The following is a 17,889-nucleotide window of genomic DNA, read 5'->3' as shown; positions in this document are numbered from 1 at the left end:
GAGATGTGGAGCTGGTGGGGTCTGTGAGTTCAGAGCTCGTGATTTACAGAATGAAACACAGTGGAGAATTGCAGCCCCCCCAGCTCCAGCCTGCCTTTGAAAGCAGGCTTGCTGTGAAGCAATGAGGGGCAATGCTTCACTATCTGAAAGTGTGGTGGTTCCCTTGCTTGGAAGGGCTTACTGAACATGTACACTTTAACAGCTCTTTTAACATCAGAAAACTTCCTTGGGCTAAATTTAGGCTTTGCCAATTGAAAGCTATCAGATGTTATTAAAGCAAGGCCCATTAATATTTGAATATGAGCAGCTTCCTTTTTATATTTCAAGAAGTCGTCTTCTGTCTCCTGCTCTTCTGGTATTTGTGGCAGCAGTCACAAAGCCCCAGGAGCATCCTCTGTTTGTGGCAGGGCAGAAAGAGAAAACTGTGCCAGGGAGGTTGCACACAGGTGAGCATGGAGTGCAAAGGGTAGGGGGCTGCCTGCCTCTCAGAACAGCTGATAGTTGATAGGTGTGGTTTGTGTTCTCCAAGCTCTGCCCTGCCTGCTGTTCACAACGCCCTCCTCTTCCTCCTGTCTCAAGGAGATGAGCCACTGCCTCCACATGGGATGGAGCAGTGCTGCTCAGCATGGGCTGTCCCTGGGGGAGGCTGATGGTCCTGTAAAGCATCTGAACTTTGTTTTCCAGGAGATTTTTCTGTAATAGAAGAGGATGGGAGGTTTCCATCAGGCTGCAAGGACTATTTGGGTAACAATTACCTACAGAGCTGACAAATCCTTCAAACGCTCTGACGGTTTGTGTAGTAGGGCTGATGAATGCCAGCCTCCTGAGTTGCTGTGGACAGCACACGTGTGTTTGACTCAGCATCCATCACCTACTAGTTTGACACTTCTGCAGGAGCCAATGGTGATCTCATGGGTTTTTAGCAGGCATTGTGTTGGGCTCTGTGATAAAGCAGCTCTGATGCAGCATCAGTGTGGGCAGGTCTGCGTGGCTCAGGTCTGGGTTATCTCCTGGTCACTTGAAGCTGGGGCTGTGTGCCTGATAGGCTTTATCCAAATAAATTAGACTGCTCTGGTTTGTCATCAAAGAAGCAAATGCAGTTGGATCAGCTGCTGCCACTCCTTGCGCAGGGCAGTGTGTTGCTGTAGCAATGGGGCTGGGGCACCTCTTGGTCTCTGCACAGAGATGTGGGCCGTAGCTGAGCTGTAACGTCAGCTGTCAAATTTCTTCTGTGTTCCCATTGTGAAGCAGCAGCAGTGTCACTTCGCTTTGCAGCTGGCCGGCACGCTGTAAGCTTCAAGTGCCACTGAACTGCACTGTACATCACTGGGACGTGGGTAGGCTGGGCATCAGTGCTGGCAGGAGTCAGCAAGGGAGATGAGCTGATGAGGGGCAGTGGCCACCTGGGTGTTGGTGCAGTCGAACCAAAGTGTTCCTCCACATGGCAGAAGTGGTTCAGTACACGGCTCTCATTATTGCTGCTTTCTTAGCAATTTTCATCTCCCTGGAGTCAAGCAGCGTCTTCTGCCAGTGCTTCTGTCAGATCTGTGTGCAGCTGGGTGTTCTCTTGCAGCCTGGAAGTGCTGTTAGTTTTCCTTAAGTATCCTGTAGGTTGTATATGAGGCATAATGAAGCATATTCAGGTAAAATACCCTCGGTCATCCTCATTCCTCTTAAAAAATGAAGGACCCCAAACCTGCTGCTTAATTCCCCTTCAGGGGCTAGAGCTGCTCATTTAGATGGCTGTGACCTGTTCCTGCTGTACAGGAGCTCCAGAGCAGCTCGTGAAGCTGCCTCACACTGTGGCTGTGTTTTAATTGCTCAAGAGCTTTCTGTGCAAATCTCATTGCTGTCAGTGGGCTGCTGTGACCCTGCACTTAACCTGCACACAGTTCAAAAGCTGCGGCACTGCAGCTTCCCACGCCTTGCAGCAGAGACACAGCCTCTGCTGAGTACACAAAGAAAGCCCAAAAGCAAAGCAGACGGGACCATGAGGTTAGAGGAATAATTACACCGTGTTAAGCCTTTTGATTTATTCTCCCATCCGTGTCCCTGTGCGCAGGTACGTGGGAAAAGGCAGATGGTTAACTTCAGCTGGAACTTTTGGAGGTGGTTTAAAATAACTGTTCTAATGTTCTGCAGTGTTTTGATTCTCCTGCTAAGCTGGTGCCTTGTGTGCCAGCTGCACCCAGTGCTGGAACAGCAGAATGTGCACAGGCTTTACCAACCTCAAATGCAGCAGTTGTGCAGAGACTGGAGTGAAAGAGATGAAATACAGAAATCAGTTTCCCAAAATCTGCGCAGCTGGATTTGGTTTTTGTGAGTATCAATGTGGGCGTCCTCTGGGCACCCTGAAATTGCTTCTTTCTTCATCTGTGTGAAGAGTTGTCTAATGGAGTCCAGCCATGTTATCAGGAAACCAGCTTGTGCAACTCCAGGAGAATGAAACGCCGCCCCTTTTGATAACACAACAATTGGGAAAATTGTTTTTCTGTAACTGAAGTAAAATCGTTTGGATTTTTACCAGCAGCGAGAACAAATATGTTCTTCCTTCTGTCCTCACTACGTCTGTTTTTCTTCTGTTCCTTTTCCTGTACCTTTTTTTTTTTTGGTAGATACAGACACAAGCTACTCGCAGCACAGCAGGGGTTCAATACATCCTGTATGGCTTGAGAAGGCACAAAATCTGCTCACTTTCTGGAATGAATTTGAAGTCTTGGAAGTCTGCTGTAGACACGCATTGGAGACAAAGTAGCCCTGTCTGCAGGCACACAGCTGTGTGCAGGGTGGCATCTCTTCTCCTCCAAAGCTCAGCTGCTGGGCAAGCATCGGGGGAAGGGAATTGGTCATTGTACAAATTTGGGATGCTTCCTCTTGCTTTTTCCCCCAGAGTCTCTGGGGATGCTGATGGGCTCTTTGCTGCAGTGAAGCAGTGAGTCCTGCTGGGCAGTAACATGAAACTACTTAGCATTTGCTGGAAAAGGGATGATCCACAGTGCAACTGAAGCAGGAAAAAGATGTTGCAGAATTCTGGTGGCAGAGAGCTGAGTGTCTGGCAGCAGTCAGAGCAAATGGTAACAAGGATGTTGGGAGCTGCAAGGATAAGAGGAGCTTGTGATGATGCTGTGAAAGGGCTGCAGAGCTGCCATCTGTAGCAGGGCGAGTGGCTGGAGCTCTGCAGTATGGAAATGTCCAGAATCAGTGGGGCTGAGAGCAGAGAGTGCCAGCACCAAGGCCAGCTGTGAGGAGGCACACAAAGCTGTGATTACCCAGCAAGGATGGTCACCTCTGCGACCTCCATCAGGACAGCAGGAGGAGAGTGCTCTGCACGTCCGTAAGGATGTACCTCAGGAGCATGAAGACGTTGGCAAAACAAAAAGCTTAATTGAAACACAGCATTTTAAATTTCCTGAAGAGGTGAAGAGCACTTGGTTGAGCTTGTGTTGAGTGCCTGGTGACAGCTGGTGGTGGATCAAGCTCTTCATTACTTCTTCTAAGGACTCGTCGTGAGTGGAAGATGCTCTTCACGTCTGGATCTGAGCGGTGGGATCTTGGAGGTGACTGGGTTGTCCTCATCACCCAGGCTCTTTGGTTGGAATGGTTCAGTTTCACATGTCAGTTTCACTAGTTCTACAATCTGGTTCTTAATGCAGTGCCACACAGCCCTGGATCTGGACCTTCCAGCAAAGAAATGGCATTACGCAGTCAACAGCAGCGTTAGGGAACGTAGCAGCATCTGCGTAAGAAGGCTCATAGGGCCGCGTCCTTCTGGAAGACTTGTGCAGTGCTGGGCTCCTGGGCTAAGCCTGAACTACTGCAGTCTTTCAGCTGAATTGCGTATGACCAGGTTAAAAAATAGGGTATTTTTGGAGCAGTATGTTGGCTTCCGTTCCCTGGGCTCCCAGACCTGGGTGTCTTTCAGCCCTTACTGTTAACGATTCTCTGCTGCAGCGGTTTGGATTAAAAGAGTGCCTGTTCTCAGTTCAGTTACAAATTTACTCTTAATCATTTGAACCCAGAGTGAACCACAACGAATAAATAACCGTACTGGAAAGAAGTGATTTTGAGAGAAAACGAAATGAAATAAAAGCTTGAAGGGCGTTAGGCTGTAAGGAGCTCTCAGTGCAGCCTGCTCATTACTGAAAGCCTGGAAGGTTCAAGTTGTTTTCATCCAAAAGCCATGCCTTATTCTCGATGGTTAGTTAGTTTATGGCTTTTAGCTTTATTCCTGGGCTTTGAAACCTGCACAGCAAAAATGTTCCCTGGTTCTCTCTGGTAGAGGGATTTTGGAGACTGGCAGAAGAGAGGATGGCCACTAGATGAGTTTGGACATTTTTCTTTCAAATATCAGTAGTCCAAAGTGGTCTTAGCAGAAAGCTGTACACGATATGTATTTCATTTTACACTGTCACATTACTCAGAGCTGTCTCTGCAGGTCCAGGTAGGGGCTGCCACATGAGAGCCTGTTTGAGGGACTGGTTTTCAGCTGCATCCCCAAGGTCAGCCTGATCTGCAGTCATGGGCATCCCAGAACCTGTGAATGGAAATCGAGCACAAAATCAGTGCAGCTCCACTGAGTGTCATGCAGCCAGCTTTGAGAGTACTCCAAAATTTTCATCAGCGTGTTGTCATGGGCACGGCAAAGTACCTGCTACTGACTGCAGGGAGTGAGAGCATTCAGCTCAGCTTCACCCACTGTTGGTAGGAGTTGCCCCAGTTGCACTCAGACGTGCTAAGGAGAAGCAATGTGTGCTAATTGTTTTACTTAAAGTTTTATTTCAGTCCTGAAGCTGAAATGTATGCAATCAAATATTTGAAAGACCTTTAAGGTAACTTTATTCCAAGTAACAAATTGATCTTAATTTTTCTCCACTATTATTTTTCAAGTCGATACTTCAGAAACCTGAAGGTCAGAATGAGCCTTTGTTATTTCAGCCTACAGAACATGGCTTGGGGGGTAACCTGTTAACCAGCAGAGGTGGAGTGAAACCTGCTGCCCTGGGGTGCTTGAAGAGGTTAGCAGATGAGTTGTTGGCCCAGTCGATGTTGATGGCAAAGTTTCTGTTTCAGCTAGGATTTTATCCTGATTTGAAATTAAGAGAAGGGTAGATCCTCATTAGTGTAATCAGCTTAAGTGGGTTGACTACTCTAAAGCAATTTGTTTAATTTGTTTGAAACATGTTCAATTTTAGCTATAAATGTTCAGCTCTCACACAGTTGCTATTTATGCTGTTTATCGTGTAATTTTGATTCAGTGATTTGTAAAAATAAACCTTTTTGCTCTGGAAGAGAATCTTGTGACAGCCTGTATCCTATTCATCAGTGCTGCTTTAATATCTCACAGAACTTTTTGTGCATTCATGCTCCAGAGGCACTGCCGAGGCTCTGGATGAGTTTTAAGAGGACTTGTTTGTGCTGCTCATAGCATGCTTCCTGCATCCTGCATCAGCCGGTTCCCTGATGTCAGAGTGCTCCCCTTCCCTCTGTCTTTGGGTGTCTCATTTGGGCTTTCTTAGATGTGTCTCCCTCTATAATAGTTCCCAGCTTTGAAACCTGCACGGGTCTTAAGAAAACAATCAAACTTTAATTCTTTCTTGAAATTGAAGACCTCGGCTCCTCATTTGCCTGCGTGACATCTAAGGGCTACATAAACCAGTTTCCAATGGGAGCAAAGAAATGGTGATTTGGAAGCTAACAGTTCACCTGTTACAACTTGTGGTTGTTTCTTGTTGAATTGATGTACAAGGACTCTGTTCTTGCACCTCCACGGATGTCACGCATAGCTTTCTGTACTTGCTCCCTCACGTCTTCTTTGGGTGTATTTTGGGTTGTGCTGTTGTACTAGGTTTATTCCTAAGCTCTCGCATCAGGGCATATTTGCCCCTGCAGACAGTTTCCACTTTGTTCCTGCCACGTAGGGCAGTTGCTACACAATGTTTCCCTTGGGCATACCCTTCGATTGGTATCTGCCTGCCTTTTGCTAGTTGGTAATTGGCCCTGGAAGCAGTTGTGGATGGGCTGTGTAGCTCACACGGCTGACACCTGACTGCATGGCTGGTTAGAGCACACAGAATGTCCAGTGGGTTGTTAGAGCTGCTCATCGTGCCACAAAGCATGTGGCAGAAAGACAGCACAACCTGAACTGACCACGATGCTCTTCTGACCCTTGGACTGAAACTTGCTAGGAGGCGTACTTTTGTGGTGTTCATCCAGTTCAGCTGCAGCTCTCTCCAAGAGGATTGCTGTTTGTTGCTGTTCCCTTCCACGTGTCCAAGCTCAAGCAAACACCAAGCTTCTTTGGTCAGCCATTCTCCTGGCCACGTGAGGCCAGCAGGGCGGTGTGAGGCTGGGATCCCTTTGGTGGCAGCCCCAGGAGCTGCGCAGTTTCAGCGCTTTGGGAAACCTGGGGTTGGAGTCACTGGAGCCTGGTGGTAGCAGTCTGGGTTTTGGCTTTGATGTCTGCGTTTGTCTCATTCCGGCAGTGATGCTTTAATCTCCAAAGCGCTGTGCTGGGTTTTCGCTGTGCTCAGCTTGAATTTCTTCCAAGACGCTGCACTGCTGAAATAGCAGAATTTGTCCATGGATTCCAGTGCAGTGATCAGTCTCTGTTTATTGGGTTGATAAACTTTCCACAAGAGTAAGGGTGGAGCAGGACCTCTTACATAGAGTCAAGCCAAATCACTCAGCAGCACAATGGAAGCCATTAAGCAGAGTGCACTGCAGGGTGCTGCTTTTCTTTCCGAAGAAGATCCTGTGTGTGTCATATGTATTTTCTTGTGTTAATATTTAGTGCCATGGAGAAGATCCTTGTTTGGATGTTATTCTGTGTGTTAGTTGAGATTAACTGGTCAAGGTTTGTATTTGAAGTGTTGAGTTGTATCATTCAGTCCTTGGGATGAGCCCTGTGCTCTTTTTGGCTTTCCATCTGACTGCAAACCTCCCCTAGGACAGCTGCACAGCAGTGTCTTCCTTTGACCTTTCCAACCCTCGGCCAACACAACGGCTTTGCATTAAAAACCTCAAGTTTGACTGCCTAGGCAAAAGATACCTTTTCCTTCATCAGCAATCGATCTCCTTTGTTGGAAATATCCTTCTTAAGTATTTAGGGATTTGTGGGTGGTATTTTTGAAGCTCCTGTGGCTCACTGTGACAGTGGACTTGGTGGGACCAGGACACAGTGCTTGTTGCTTGTTGCAGAAATAGTCGGGCTGCATTCTGAATGATGGGCATCCAGAGCAGCTGGGCTCTGAACAAGTTATTATGTAGATTTTCTGAGGCTTGTAGGGAGAAGTGGCTCAGGGAAACCTACATCTCAGATACGCACCCTGGAATTATGTAGCCTTATCTGCCTGCTTGGATCCTGCAGGAAGCAGGTACTGCTAGTGTTAAAGCTCCTGTTTCCAGCTTTGTCCTTTCCCAAAGAAATACTGAGTATGGACTTGAATTTTAGTGAGTTGAGAGTGCGTTCCTCCCAGCTTCACTGTGCTGATGGTGTAGGGCTGGGAGGCTCTGAAGGGCTGGTCACCATGCGGCCTCGGTCACGTTCCTCCAGATGCCCTCTGAAAATGAGATGTTTGACAGCGTTTTTATTCTAGCAAAGGCAAGATGTACATTCTTGACCACAGGCACAGCTGGCAGCAGCACGGCTGAAAACCCTCGGAGAAAATCGAACCCTAAAAATATGCCTGAAACTAAAATAACGTCCTCTGCAGGCTGCCACTTAGGATGCTTTTTTTTAATGTTCTTAGCTACAGCTTCACCTTGTGGGAGCTCCTGCCTAGAGCAGAGCCTTCCCGAGGCTTAATCCCACTGTGAAAGTGAGAAGGGCACTCCAAGCTCTTGGCTCGGAGCACTTGGAGCTGATGGCAGAGCTAACTGCAGGGGCTGGGCCCCAGGGAGCGCTCAGGCTTGCCGTGCTTCCTTTCCCACGTGAAACCCCTGTCGTTGGAGCCTGGCTGCCATTTATCTTCCTGGTTCTCGTGTCCAGTAGGAATTCAACTTTAATTGCAGCGGGCTCTCTTTACCAAGTAAGGATGTAAATGTATTCCTTTTCCCTTGCTCTGGGAATGAGATTCTTAGCCTTCCTTAAGAGCCTGTCGGCAAATTTGTTCTCCAGTACTCCATAATTAGCACGCTCCTTGCCTGACTGGTTTCCTTCCGGTTTGCACTTTTCAGGACTGTTATCATGACATAGAAATCGCGGTGCAAATATTGTGCAGAGAGCTTGAATTTAGAAGTCTCTGTTTTAAGCTTGTCAAGCCTTCAGCACAGGGCTGATGGCATTCAATTGCCATTTGTGTTTATTTGGGGATTTTGGAAAATGCTCAGGGCTGCCTCGGTCAGGTTCCACCGTTGCTTTTGGAATCGCTTCCATGTCAGACAGCCCTGCTTTCTCAGAGGATGCTGCTGCTGTTCATGCTCACTACAGCATAAAGCAAAGGGCAATAGCCTCCCAGGCTCAGGTTGGCGGTGCTGGGCAGATGCTGGATGTGGGACACGAACTCGGGTTGGGCTGGGAATGCCTGCAATACTCCATAATATCTCACTAATGCGTCCTGACGACTGATGCCTAACATGATCCCCTGAGCATGTGATTTAACGAGATTAAAGCCATCCCTCAGTAATCTTTGTCTAGCTGTATTTTGTTCTTTTCATGTAATTCACGGGAGTATAAAATCTGCAATATTTAAGCTCTGGTAATCTCAGTGCCTCATTTATTGTATTGTTGGCAAGTTGATTAGTGCCGTTGGGCAGATTAACGAGCTTTCCTGAACCTGTAGGTGAAGCTGCTCTGCTTCTGACACGCTCCGGTTCTGGCGTTCTCTGCCTTTACCTACGCTGGGCTCGGCTGCCTGGGCACGTCGGGGCAGATACACAGCCAGAGCCGGGTACACAGCTGCACCAGCAGCCCAGTTCTGGTGGCCGATGATTAGCGAGAGGAGCAGTTAGCTCTGCGCTGCGTTCTGCCCTGGATGGACCCTGATTGTTTCTTCGTGGTGATGGATGAAAACATCAATCTCTGCTCTTTCTTACGAATATAGTGCAGGCAAGCTTTGTGTGACCGTGCTGTGTAACCCCAGCTGGGGATTCGCTTGGTTTGACTGCAGCCCTTTTTCAAACATACCTCGTTTTCTGCAAGGGCTTTGTGTTCCTGGCTGCTCAGACGAGCGCCAGCCCGTGGCTCTGCCTGCTGCTCAGTGCGACGCAGGGAGCACTGAGTTGGTTATGCTGAGGCCAAGCCTTTGTGCTTCCAGGGCCAGGCGCTTTCATGTGGTCACATTATTGCTTTGAAATCCATTTGTCTAATCAAGGGTGTAGCCGAGCAAAGCCTGCACTCATTTGGCCTTTGGTTCATTCACAGTACATGCTGAAACTAATCTGCTTGCCGTGTAAGATCAGAAAGGATGCTCGAGATGTGAAAACCAAGGCTTTGCACAGCAAAAGATTTGCACCCAGGAGAAAGGGTGTCCATGTTGTCCCAGTGACTGATTCCAATCCTTTTCATATTCTTCCAGCTGAAGGGCTTCCCCAGGTTTATTATTTTGGACCGTGCGGAAAGTACAACGCCATGGTACTGGAGCTGCTTGGTCCTAGCTTGGAAGATTTGTTTGACCTCTGCGACAGGACGTTCACTCTGAAAACGGTATTAATGATAGCCATCCAGCTGGTGAGTAAAGCGTTTGTGTCAGCTCTCTTAGCCAGCCAGTTCTAAATTAGCTTGGCTTCGCCAGAACAGAACCTCAAGTGGAAAATTGAGGTCACAGATGCACGGTGTTGATCCACACTGACATGGTTTTGGGTGCACAACATTGTGCTCCTGTGGCCAAGCAGCCTGGTTTTGTTTGAGTGCTCCTGCATCATTGTAAAACCAGTTTATAGTCTTTTTGATTAAATCAGATGGCAAAGCCTTGCATACAGTTTGTATCCCTTTTCATTGCACTCCAGAAACAGTATTACCGTTTCGGGCAACTCTTCAGTGTTCAAAAAAATCATCGTTGGTCTCATAAGCGGTGAGAACAGAGTAGCAATGTTGGATATGTTTTTCAGTATGTGCATGTAACATAAGGCAAAATTTGGGTTGAAACAACATGCATCAAGTTGAATTTGACTGACTTACATTTCTTACAGTAGTGTTAGAGACATGTAGTACTTACAGGAGTGATTTTATTGCAATGAGACTGCTGGGGAAATGAAGCCTAACACAGCAAGGTCCTGCCATGTGCCAAGCACTGGGGTGGCAGATCAGTTCTGTACTGGGAGGATCTCCATTGGCACCAGCTGCCCATCCTGTGACCTGGCCTGGCCTGCCTGCTCACCGAGACACCAGGACCAGCGTGGAAAAAGGGGGCTCAGAGTGAATCATGGGGACAGGAAAAGCAATCCCACATGGAACTGGGGTTCTCTGTAGGCAACACTTCTCCTTTTTCCTTGGGGAGATGTTTGAGGACCTTACCAATCTTTTCAGGAAGAGGTCATGAGATACCAGCGTGGACGCATGTGCTTAAGGAGACAGATTTAGCATCTTCACAGGTGCTCCATCTCCTTTGCCAGAAGGGTTTCTGGGAGGAGGGCTCGGCTGTCTCCAAAGTGCTTTCTGAAGGGGCTGGCGCTTCCTGCTCCACTGGGACAGAAGCCCTTTGGGGAATGTTGTCTTGGATTTCTGCTAATTCCTATACTAAATCATTACCATTGCTGTGTCACACTCCAGTGTGAGAGAGACGTACAAGAAGAGGAGCTGAGCTGTGACGTTCAGTGGTGGTTTTGCCTCCATAAATTGTTTTGCTGTTGTTTTTTGAGCAGCCAAGGCTGCTTAAGCTGCTGTAATTCTAATCTCGGTCGTGAGGAAACGTGAAACTTCACTGCCAGAATGCAGCGCATCGCACAAGCAGTGCCACTCTGCTCTGGTGTTTGAGATGCCTGGTAAGGATGCCCAACACACAGGCAGACTTCCCACCGCGTGAGCAGCCTGCTGCCACCCAGACAGCAGGGAGGAGCACCTCGCTGCCTCAAGTCCCTGCTGGAGGGGGGAAGGAAAGGTTCTCTGTGGTTGTTTTCGCACACGTGCTGCAGGAGGACTCCTCTGGCTGATGGGAGCTTTTGGGCGCTGCTACTCCACAGTGTGTGCATTTCTGATGCCTCACGTTGCTCGGCTGGGAGCATCGCGTTGGAACCACTTCCTCCAACCTCTGCGTGCAGCTGAACAGACGGAGCGGCCAACGTCCCTGAGCTGTGCAACGCAGGGAAATAAAGCAGGCGGTCACTGAGGCACATAAATCAGAAGTCATGCCTTGGCTGCGCAGGGCTGACAGCCATCAGCTCCCTGCTCCTGCAGACAGAAGCGGGGCAGGCATCCTGTCACAGGGCATAAGGCGCACCGCTGCAGCAGGACATCTTTCTGATGGGGAAGAGCCTCTTCCAGCCGTCCCCAGCAGCACAGCAGAAGGTGTGCAGGCAGGTGGAAGGAAACCCGCCTGCGCCTGTCTGCGGCAGAAGCACAAAGAGCAGGTTCACCAATAGCTCAGAGTGCTGCTGGAGTGCGTTGTTCCACAGCATCCTCACTGTCCGGGTTTTTGTCCAAATTGCTGTCATTGCCATTGGCTGTTGCAACAACTGGGCTTCTTTGGTGGCAGAGATGTACAAAATGAGGCAGTCAGGCTCTGCTTGAAAACCTGTTCTGCACGGAGGGGTCAGGAAACCCTTTGTTCCCATTTTAAGGGTTGCAGTTTAATTTGAGCTGTCTCCTGACATACCTTTCTGTCTCCAAACCTGCTGCTGTGTCACGGAGCTGACTCAAGACGTGAAGAATGGCTGAAGTGCAGAGCATCTGCAGCGTCCTGGAAATGATGAGCAGTAATGGCTGGGAGCTGTGCAATCCATTTTCTCAGCGCATTGAAATAAATCACTGCTTAAAACGAGAGGGGAGAGGAGTGGTAACACAGAGTTAGCAACACAAAGGAGAGCTGCTTGCAGGCCTGCTCGAACATCGTTACACATCATTTAGGCGTTTTCTGAAGCAGAATTAGCAATGCACACTGAGTGAGGTGTGTTGCGATAGCTGAGGTGGCCCTTCTTCCCTTGGAGCCAGGCGTCTGGTCCTTTGCTTGCTCCTCGGTGGCAGAACACAGATAGTCAAAAGCTGAAAAATACTCCAACCAATTCTGCTTGATGACTGGTGAGATTAATTATTCTTTTTAGTTGGCGTTGAGGAGCGTAAGGCTTCCGCCTGCCCAGATCCCCCCTCCAGGGAGAATTTGGCATGTCTAAGACAGCATATGGGTTGAGGGAGGGAGGTGGTGAGGCACAGAGCAACAAGGGAGGGCTGTGGGTAAGGGAGGAGCTCCTGGTAGCCGGCTTAGCGTGTTTAAAATCAATACAAAAAGGCTGCTGCAATTCTCCATGGAATCCTTCCAAGAACGCTGTGCTGGTGGTAGCATTACAGAAGAAAGGGTCCCATTCCTTTTCAGATGAAGTCAGGGAGCACAGGGAGAAAGGTGGGGATGGCAAATTCCTCTTCCAGCTGTGCCACTGCTCAGGCAGTCACCGGTGCCTCATTCTGCTCTGTTGGTGCCACTTGCACAGTGCCTGTGTGTGCAGGTGGCAGCGGGTGGCTTGACGAGGCTTCGTGGTGGGCTGCAAAACCTGGCTGCTCTGTTTGCAGGAGAGCAGCTGGGCTGCCTGAGAGTAATGTTTGCTTCATCCTTTTGCAGATCTCTCGAATGGAATACGTGCATTCGAAGAACCTCATCTACAGAGATGTCAAGCCAGAAAACTTCCTTATTGGCCGGCAAGGCAATAAGAAAGACCACGTCATTCACATCATAGACTTTGGATTGGCAAAGGAGTACATTGACCCAGAAACCAAAAAACACATACCTTACAGGGAACACAAGAGCTTAACTGGAACGGCAAGATACATGTCCATCAACACACATCTTGGCAAAGGTCTGTACGTTCAGCACGAGCTGTGCTGGTGCTGGGCAGCCCTGATGGTAGCTCAGCTTATGGCTCCGTGCCCTTCATACCTTTGCTAACACAGCATGGCGATGCCGTGAGGCTTTTGGGGGTTTGTTGGTTGGTTTTTTTTTGAGCAGTTGAGACAGCTGAAAGTGTTGGAACTGGAAGCCTTGTAATTATGGTTTTTGTTAGGAGCAAAACAATAAAGGTAGCAGTCCTGCTCTGATAAAAGCAAGTGGGCAGGCAGTAATTGCCACACTTAGTGGCGACCAAGGAGATCTTTATAGCACAGCCCCACACCAGTGCCTTTCAGTTTCAGTTGCTGTTCCCTGACCTAATAACCGGTTGGAGAAAATGAATAATGGCTTTCCTTAATGATAGAACTAATTTTAAACCCATCTTCTGTCTCCTCACTCACTGCCTTGTATCCTTCTTGGAAAATTACATCTCCGTGGCTGAAAGGCAGAAGCCCTTGTTAAATGTTTATACTCGTTTAAACTCATGAGAGTGGTACGGCGGTGGCACAGGGACGGGTCAGAGAGCCTCTCGTTTTGGGGAGTGAGAAGAGATGGGTGCAATTTCTGTTTCTGAGGAGACTGGGGAAGAGATGGAGGAAGTGAGCGGCTGCAGATGGGAGCACCGCAGGGCACTGCTCTGCCACCACCTACCGGCCAGCTGGCCTCCAGGCTCCGTGTGCTCCGTGTTCTGTGTGCGGGGGAGCCTGGCGGAGAGCAGGTCGCTGCCGCTGGGAGGCAGAGACAGTTGGTGAGCAGTGCTGGGGGCCCCGCGCTGCTGGGGAGCTCTGGGACCATTCGTCCAGCAAGCAGTGATGCCAACAGGACAGCCTCCTGCTGCTCAGGTTGCCTTTGTTCTCCCTTGTATCCTGTGGCTTGTTGGCAGTGTGGGCCACGTTTCGGTAGATTATTTTAAAGGATGCCTTGCCCTTGGCTCGAGGCCTCCTTTTTATGTTTTTTTTACCTCATCTATAATCATAACATCTGCATGGCAACAGCAGCGAGTGTTTCACGAGCAAAAGCAGTGCTAAAAGGAGCTATTTTTAACCCTCTGTGATGCACTGAGCTCCAGAAGCAGCAGGAGATGGCTGGCACTGTGTGCATGTCAGTTCCCACAGCTGGCTGCAAGTGTCCCCTGCCCGCTGCTGCGGGGCTCAGAGGAAGTAATCCAGCACATCCTTTGCACACAGTGCTGGGCACGTTGGCTCCCAGCTCCTATCTTCTAGTTGATCCGTGTGTTTCATGTTCCTTGTAACGAGTTCCAAGTTCTTTTGCACAAGCCCTGAGATTGCACGTTTGAGAAATATGTAGATTTGGCACTGAGGGACATGGGTTAGTGGGCAATATTGGCAGTAGGTGGATGGTTGGACTAGATCATCTTTTCCAACCTTAATGATCGTATGATTCAAGTGAGCATTCCTGCTATAGCTTTCTGCCTGAAATCCCTTTTCCTACTGGCCAGATCCATTTCTGCAGCCGCAGCAATAATTTGTCATCTCTTCTGTTGCAGAGCAAAGTCGTCGAGACGACTTGGAAGCCCTTGGCCACATGTTTATGTATTTCCTCCGAGGCAGTCTGCCCTGGCAAGGACTGAAGGTAGGTTTGAGTCTTAGGTTTTGCCCATTGAAACTCACTTTTCTGCCCAGAAGTGAATCTGTCAGGGGAACATATGGAAAATCAGGGCATAGCAGTCCTGTATGTCTGTGAAGTTGAATACTAAGGTGTTAGATTTACCTGCAGAGAAGATGCCAGGCCTGAAGTACATTACCTGTCACTGCAGATTAGTGTTAGCATCACTGAGTCGGTGCAGCTCTGCAGGGAAGGTGCGAGCAAAGGAGCAGCTGGGACAGGGAGGGCAGCAGTGGGGCTGCTGAGCAGTTGGAGCAGCTTAGCTGTAATGTGCACCTGCCCAGAGCACAATGGTTGTTTATGAAATTCCGGTGATGGCACACAGTGCCCCAGCTGCATCCAGGGTCGTGTTTGTAACAGGAGCAGTCTGATGGTTTTAGACTTGCCGAGAGACTTTAGCCTGAAAAGCTGCTTTTCTGGCAGAAGTATGGAGCTTGGCTTCTCTCCAGGGACAGCAGACATTCAGTGCTCAGTTCTGGATTGTAAGTTTATGAAATGTCATCTACAGTGCCGAGGGCTGCGAGCAATTGAGTTACAACAGCCGCAGCTGACATCCATCAGCAGAATGCCATGTGCTGGCTCCCAGCTGCTGCTGGCTTCATCTTCTCTTCTCCACCACCTTCCTGATCGTGCAGCTACATGTTCACCTCTGGAGCTGCACTGAGTGAAGGGATGAGGGTGACCAGCTTAGGAGGTTTTTAGTGAAGACAGCGACTCCTTTTAGGCCTGTTGGCATGCTGTGAAAAAACAGATGAGCTTTTGGGCTCACCGTCTTCAGCGGAGTGCTGCTGTGGCCGATGGCATGATAGAACCTGCTAAGCTGCTTTGTCACCATCTATCCAGAGTTAACCTCAGCTTTGCCTTATCAACACGTGTCAGAAGTGTCAGCAGCAATGCAGAAAACACAGAAGGGATTTTCAAGCACTGAAATGATCCTGAAAGGGCTCAGAACCTCTCTGGCAATAGGTGCACTTCCAATGGTAAATCTATCAGTGTTATTCTATTACATATTTTATTTCTTTAGTTTGAACTTTACTGCTTTAAATCAATCCTATAAACTACTCTAAAATAATTCCAGGTTTAGACAGGACTGCAAAATTTTCTTTGGATCAGTGCTGAGTTAGTGAGAATTACTTGTTTGCCCCTTGAAGTCTTGCATTTCTTTAGCTTCAGAGCACACCCAAATTCTTCAGCCTGAAAACGTGGCATCTTCACGCTTGTAGGTTTCCTTAGCCTACACTTCTGGTCTCTACTGTCAATGCTGAGGTCTTAAGAGGACATCTTACGATGCTAATTGTATTGCTGGCAGGTCTAATTGGCATATTTTGAAATGGAGGCAGTGAAACCTGTTTGTAGGGTGCCAACTGGAGCAGAGTGCTCTGCTTCAGGAGCGATTCAGGTGGGAAAACAAACTGAAATGTATGTCATTTTTCTGGATGACCAGCTGCTTAATCAGTGCTAAGTGACAGGCACTTGGGGGTAAAAGAAGTAGCACGGGGTTTGGGAGAAGTGTGACTGATATAATCTGGTTGCTTGACTCTGTGGTGGCATTCTGTTATGCACAGTAAAAACATGACGTGTCAAAATTGCTGTCACAGTTTAACTGCTTTTGCAGTTGCTTATGAAGCTGTCATGCTTGCAGATGGCTCTCAGCCTAGGACTGCTCTTTGCTGGAGTGTCAGGATACTGATGTGCAATTGAAGTACATGCAGCTTTAATTTCTTGCCCCAGAAAAGCTTCCCTATACCAGGACTGGGCTGGTAAGAAATGTGCCCTGTGAGCACAACCAGCGTGCTTCCTTTCAAGTACTGAAGGCATCCTGAATGCCTCTCTGGATGTTCTGTGCTGACTGCATGTAAAGCACACAGTGAAGATAACAGCAGGATAACATACTGTAATCTAGGATGCAGTTCAGCTCCGAGTGACATCGCCTGCTACCACCCAGGATCAGCATTAAACACCTTGTTTTTCTTCCCAGACAGCATGGCGTTTCTCAAACGGTTGAACTCTTTCCCCACAACTGTTTTGTCTTTGTGCACTGCAGGCTGACACCTTGAAAGAGAGGTATCAGAAGATCGGGGACACAAAGCGAAACACTCCGGTTGAAGTTCTCTGTGAGAACTTTCCAGGTAAAGTGCTGATGGGGTCACTGGAGACAGACATACCTTGTTCAATATGATAGTTCTGAGCAGCTCTGGCAGAGAGGATTTCAGTGATGTAGACGTGTTATGTCGTTCCTCAAGCAGGAAAACAACTGGGGCTGCTGCTAGGAATTAGCAGGGCTGGGAGCTTGTGACTGTGGCTTGCTACAAGCATAACTCTTCCCACTCTGCAAGCTGGGCAGTGCCCGAGTGCCCCATGTCCCTGCTCTTCTTCCTTCCTGCAGAGGACCTTGTTGTCTTCCCTCTCTCAAGTGCCTGTGTTGGCTGTACTCAGTTGATTTGTTTCCAGTTGAAAAGACTTACAGGTGCTAAAATTTTAGGTGGCCAGCTTAGAAGATGGGACGATGTCACTGAATTCCACCTTCTAACAACAGCTTCAAGGAGAGCTTTATTAAGGGTGCACTCCTAGCAAAGTTTGGCAGCTTTTCTCCAGTTCAGCAGAAGTCCGTTGCAGAGCTGGGAGAGCAGAATATGAAGTGAAAGCCCTCCCGGGGTGCAGTGCAGCCTCCGTGCAGTGCTTTCAGTATTTTGTCTACGAGGTGAGAAACTGGACAACAGGGAGAGCACCCAGGTCCTCACAGTCTGCCCCATTCCTGTTGGAGCCGTTCTCATAGACTCACAGAATCATTACGGTTGGAAAAAACCTCTAAGATCATTTAGTCCAACCATCAACCCATCTCACCATGCCCACTAATTCGTGTCCGTGGCTCTTTACCAGCACAAGGAGCAGCAAGTCTGGAAGGAATTGTTGTTCAGGTCATTCTTATTTCCCAGACATGTTTCCATCCCAAATCCACCAAGCTCCAAGCAGAAAGACATCAGGTTGGCTGTTGTCATTTTTGCTCTTTTCCCCATTCCTTCCCTTCCCTGTGCTCCTTCCTCAGAGCTCTGTCACACATGCAGGTCTCGGCTGAAGGGAGATGAGACAACTTCTTTCCCGCACTTGCCTGAATCCCGTTGATCCTCCATCTTTCAAAGACAACAGCAGGAGGAGGAAATGACCTTTCTTCTTCTTTTGCCTCAGTGTGACAGACAAGCAGCCAACCATAGGCGTAGCTAACCATCACCAAGCAGAGCTGCTTTTATTTTTGTCAGTTAAAGGCAAAAACTGAGCTTCTTCCTGCAGTACC

The 17,889-nt window shown here is 48.6% G+C and overlaps 1 protein-coding gene across 3 annotated transcripts in view; it reads left to right on the top strand.

The window, feature by feature from the left end:
• CSNK1G1 (casein kinase 1 gamma 1) overlaps positions 1-17,889 on the top strand; it is a gene marked incomplete at both ends in the record, with an annotated part of 45,286 nt that overhangs the window by 14,134 nt on the left and 13,263 nt on the right. For all 3 annotated transcript variants that reach the window (XM_079540847.1, XM_079540846.1, XM_079540845.1), the window contains 4 exons: positions 9,516-9,667; positions 12,708-12,942; positions 14,479-14,564; positions 16,642-16,726. In XM_079540847.1, coding sequence (XP_079396973.1) covers positions 9,516-9,667; positions 12,708-12,942; positions 14,479-14,564; positions 16,642-16,726 — 558 coding nt within the window. The remainder of the gene's footprint in view (positions 1-9,515; positions 9,668-12,707; positions 12,943-14,478; positions 14,565-16,641; positions 16,727-17,889) is intronic.

This window comes from Tetrao urogallus (assembly GCF_951394365.1).
Source record: "Tetrao urogallus genome assembly, chromosome: 11".
Classification (NCBI taxonomy): domain Eukaryota; kingdom Metazoa; phylum Chordata; class Aves; order Galliformes; family Phasianidae; genus Tetrao; species Tetrao urogallus.
Note: the sequence above shows the minus strand (reverse complement) of the source record. Positions and strands in the feature narration are given on the sequence as shown.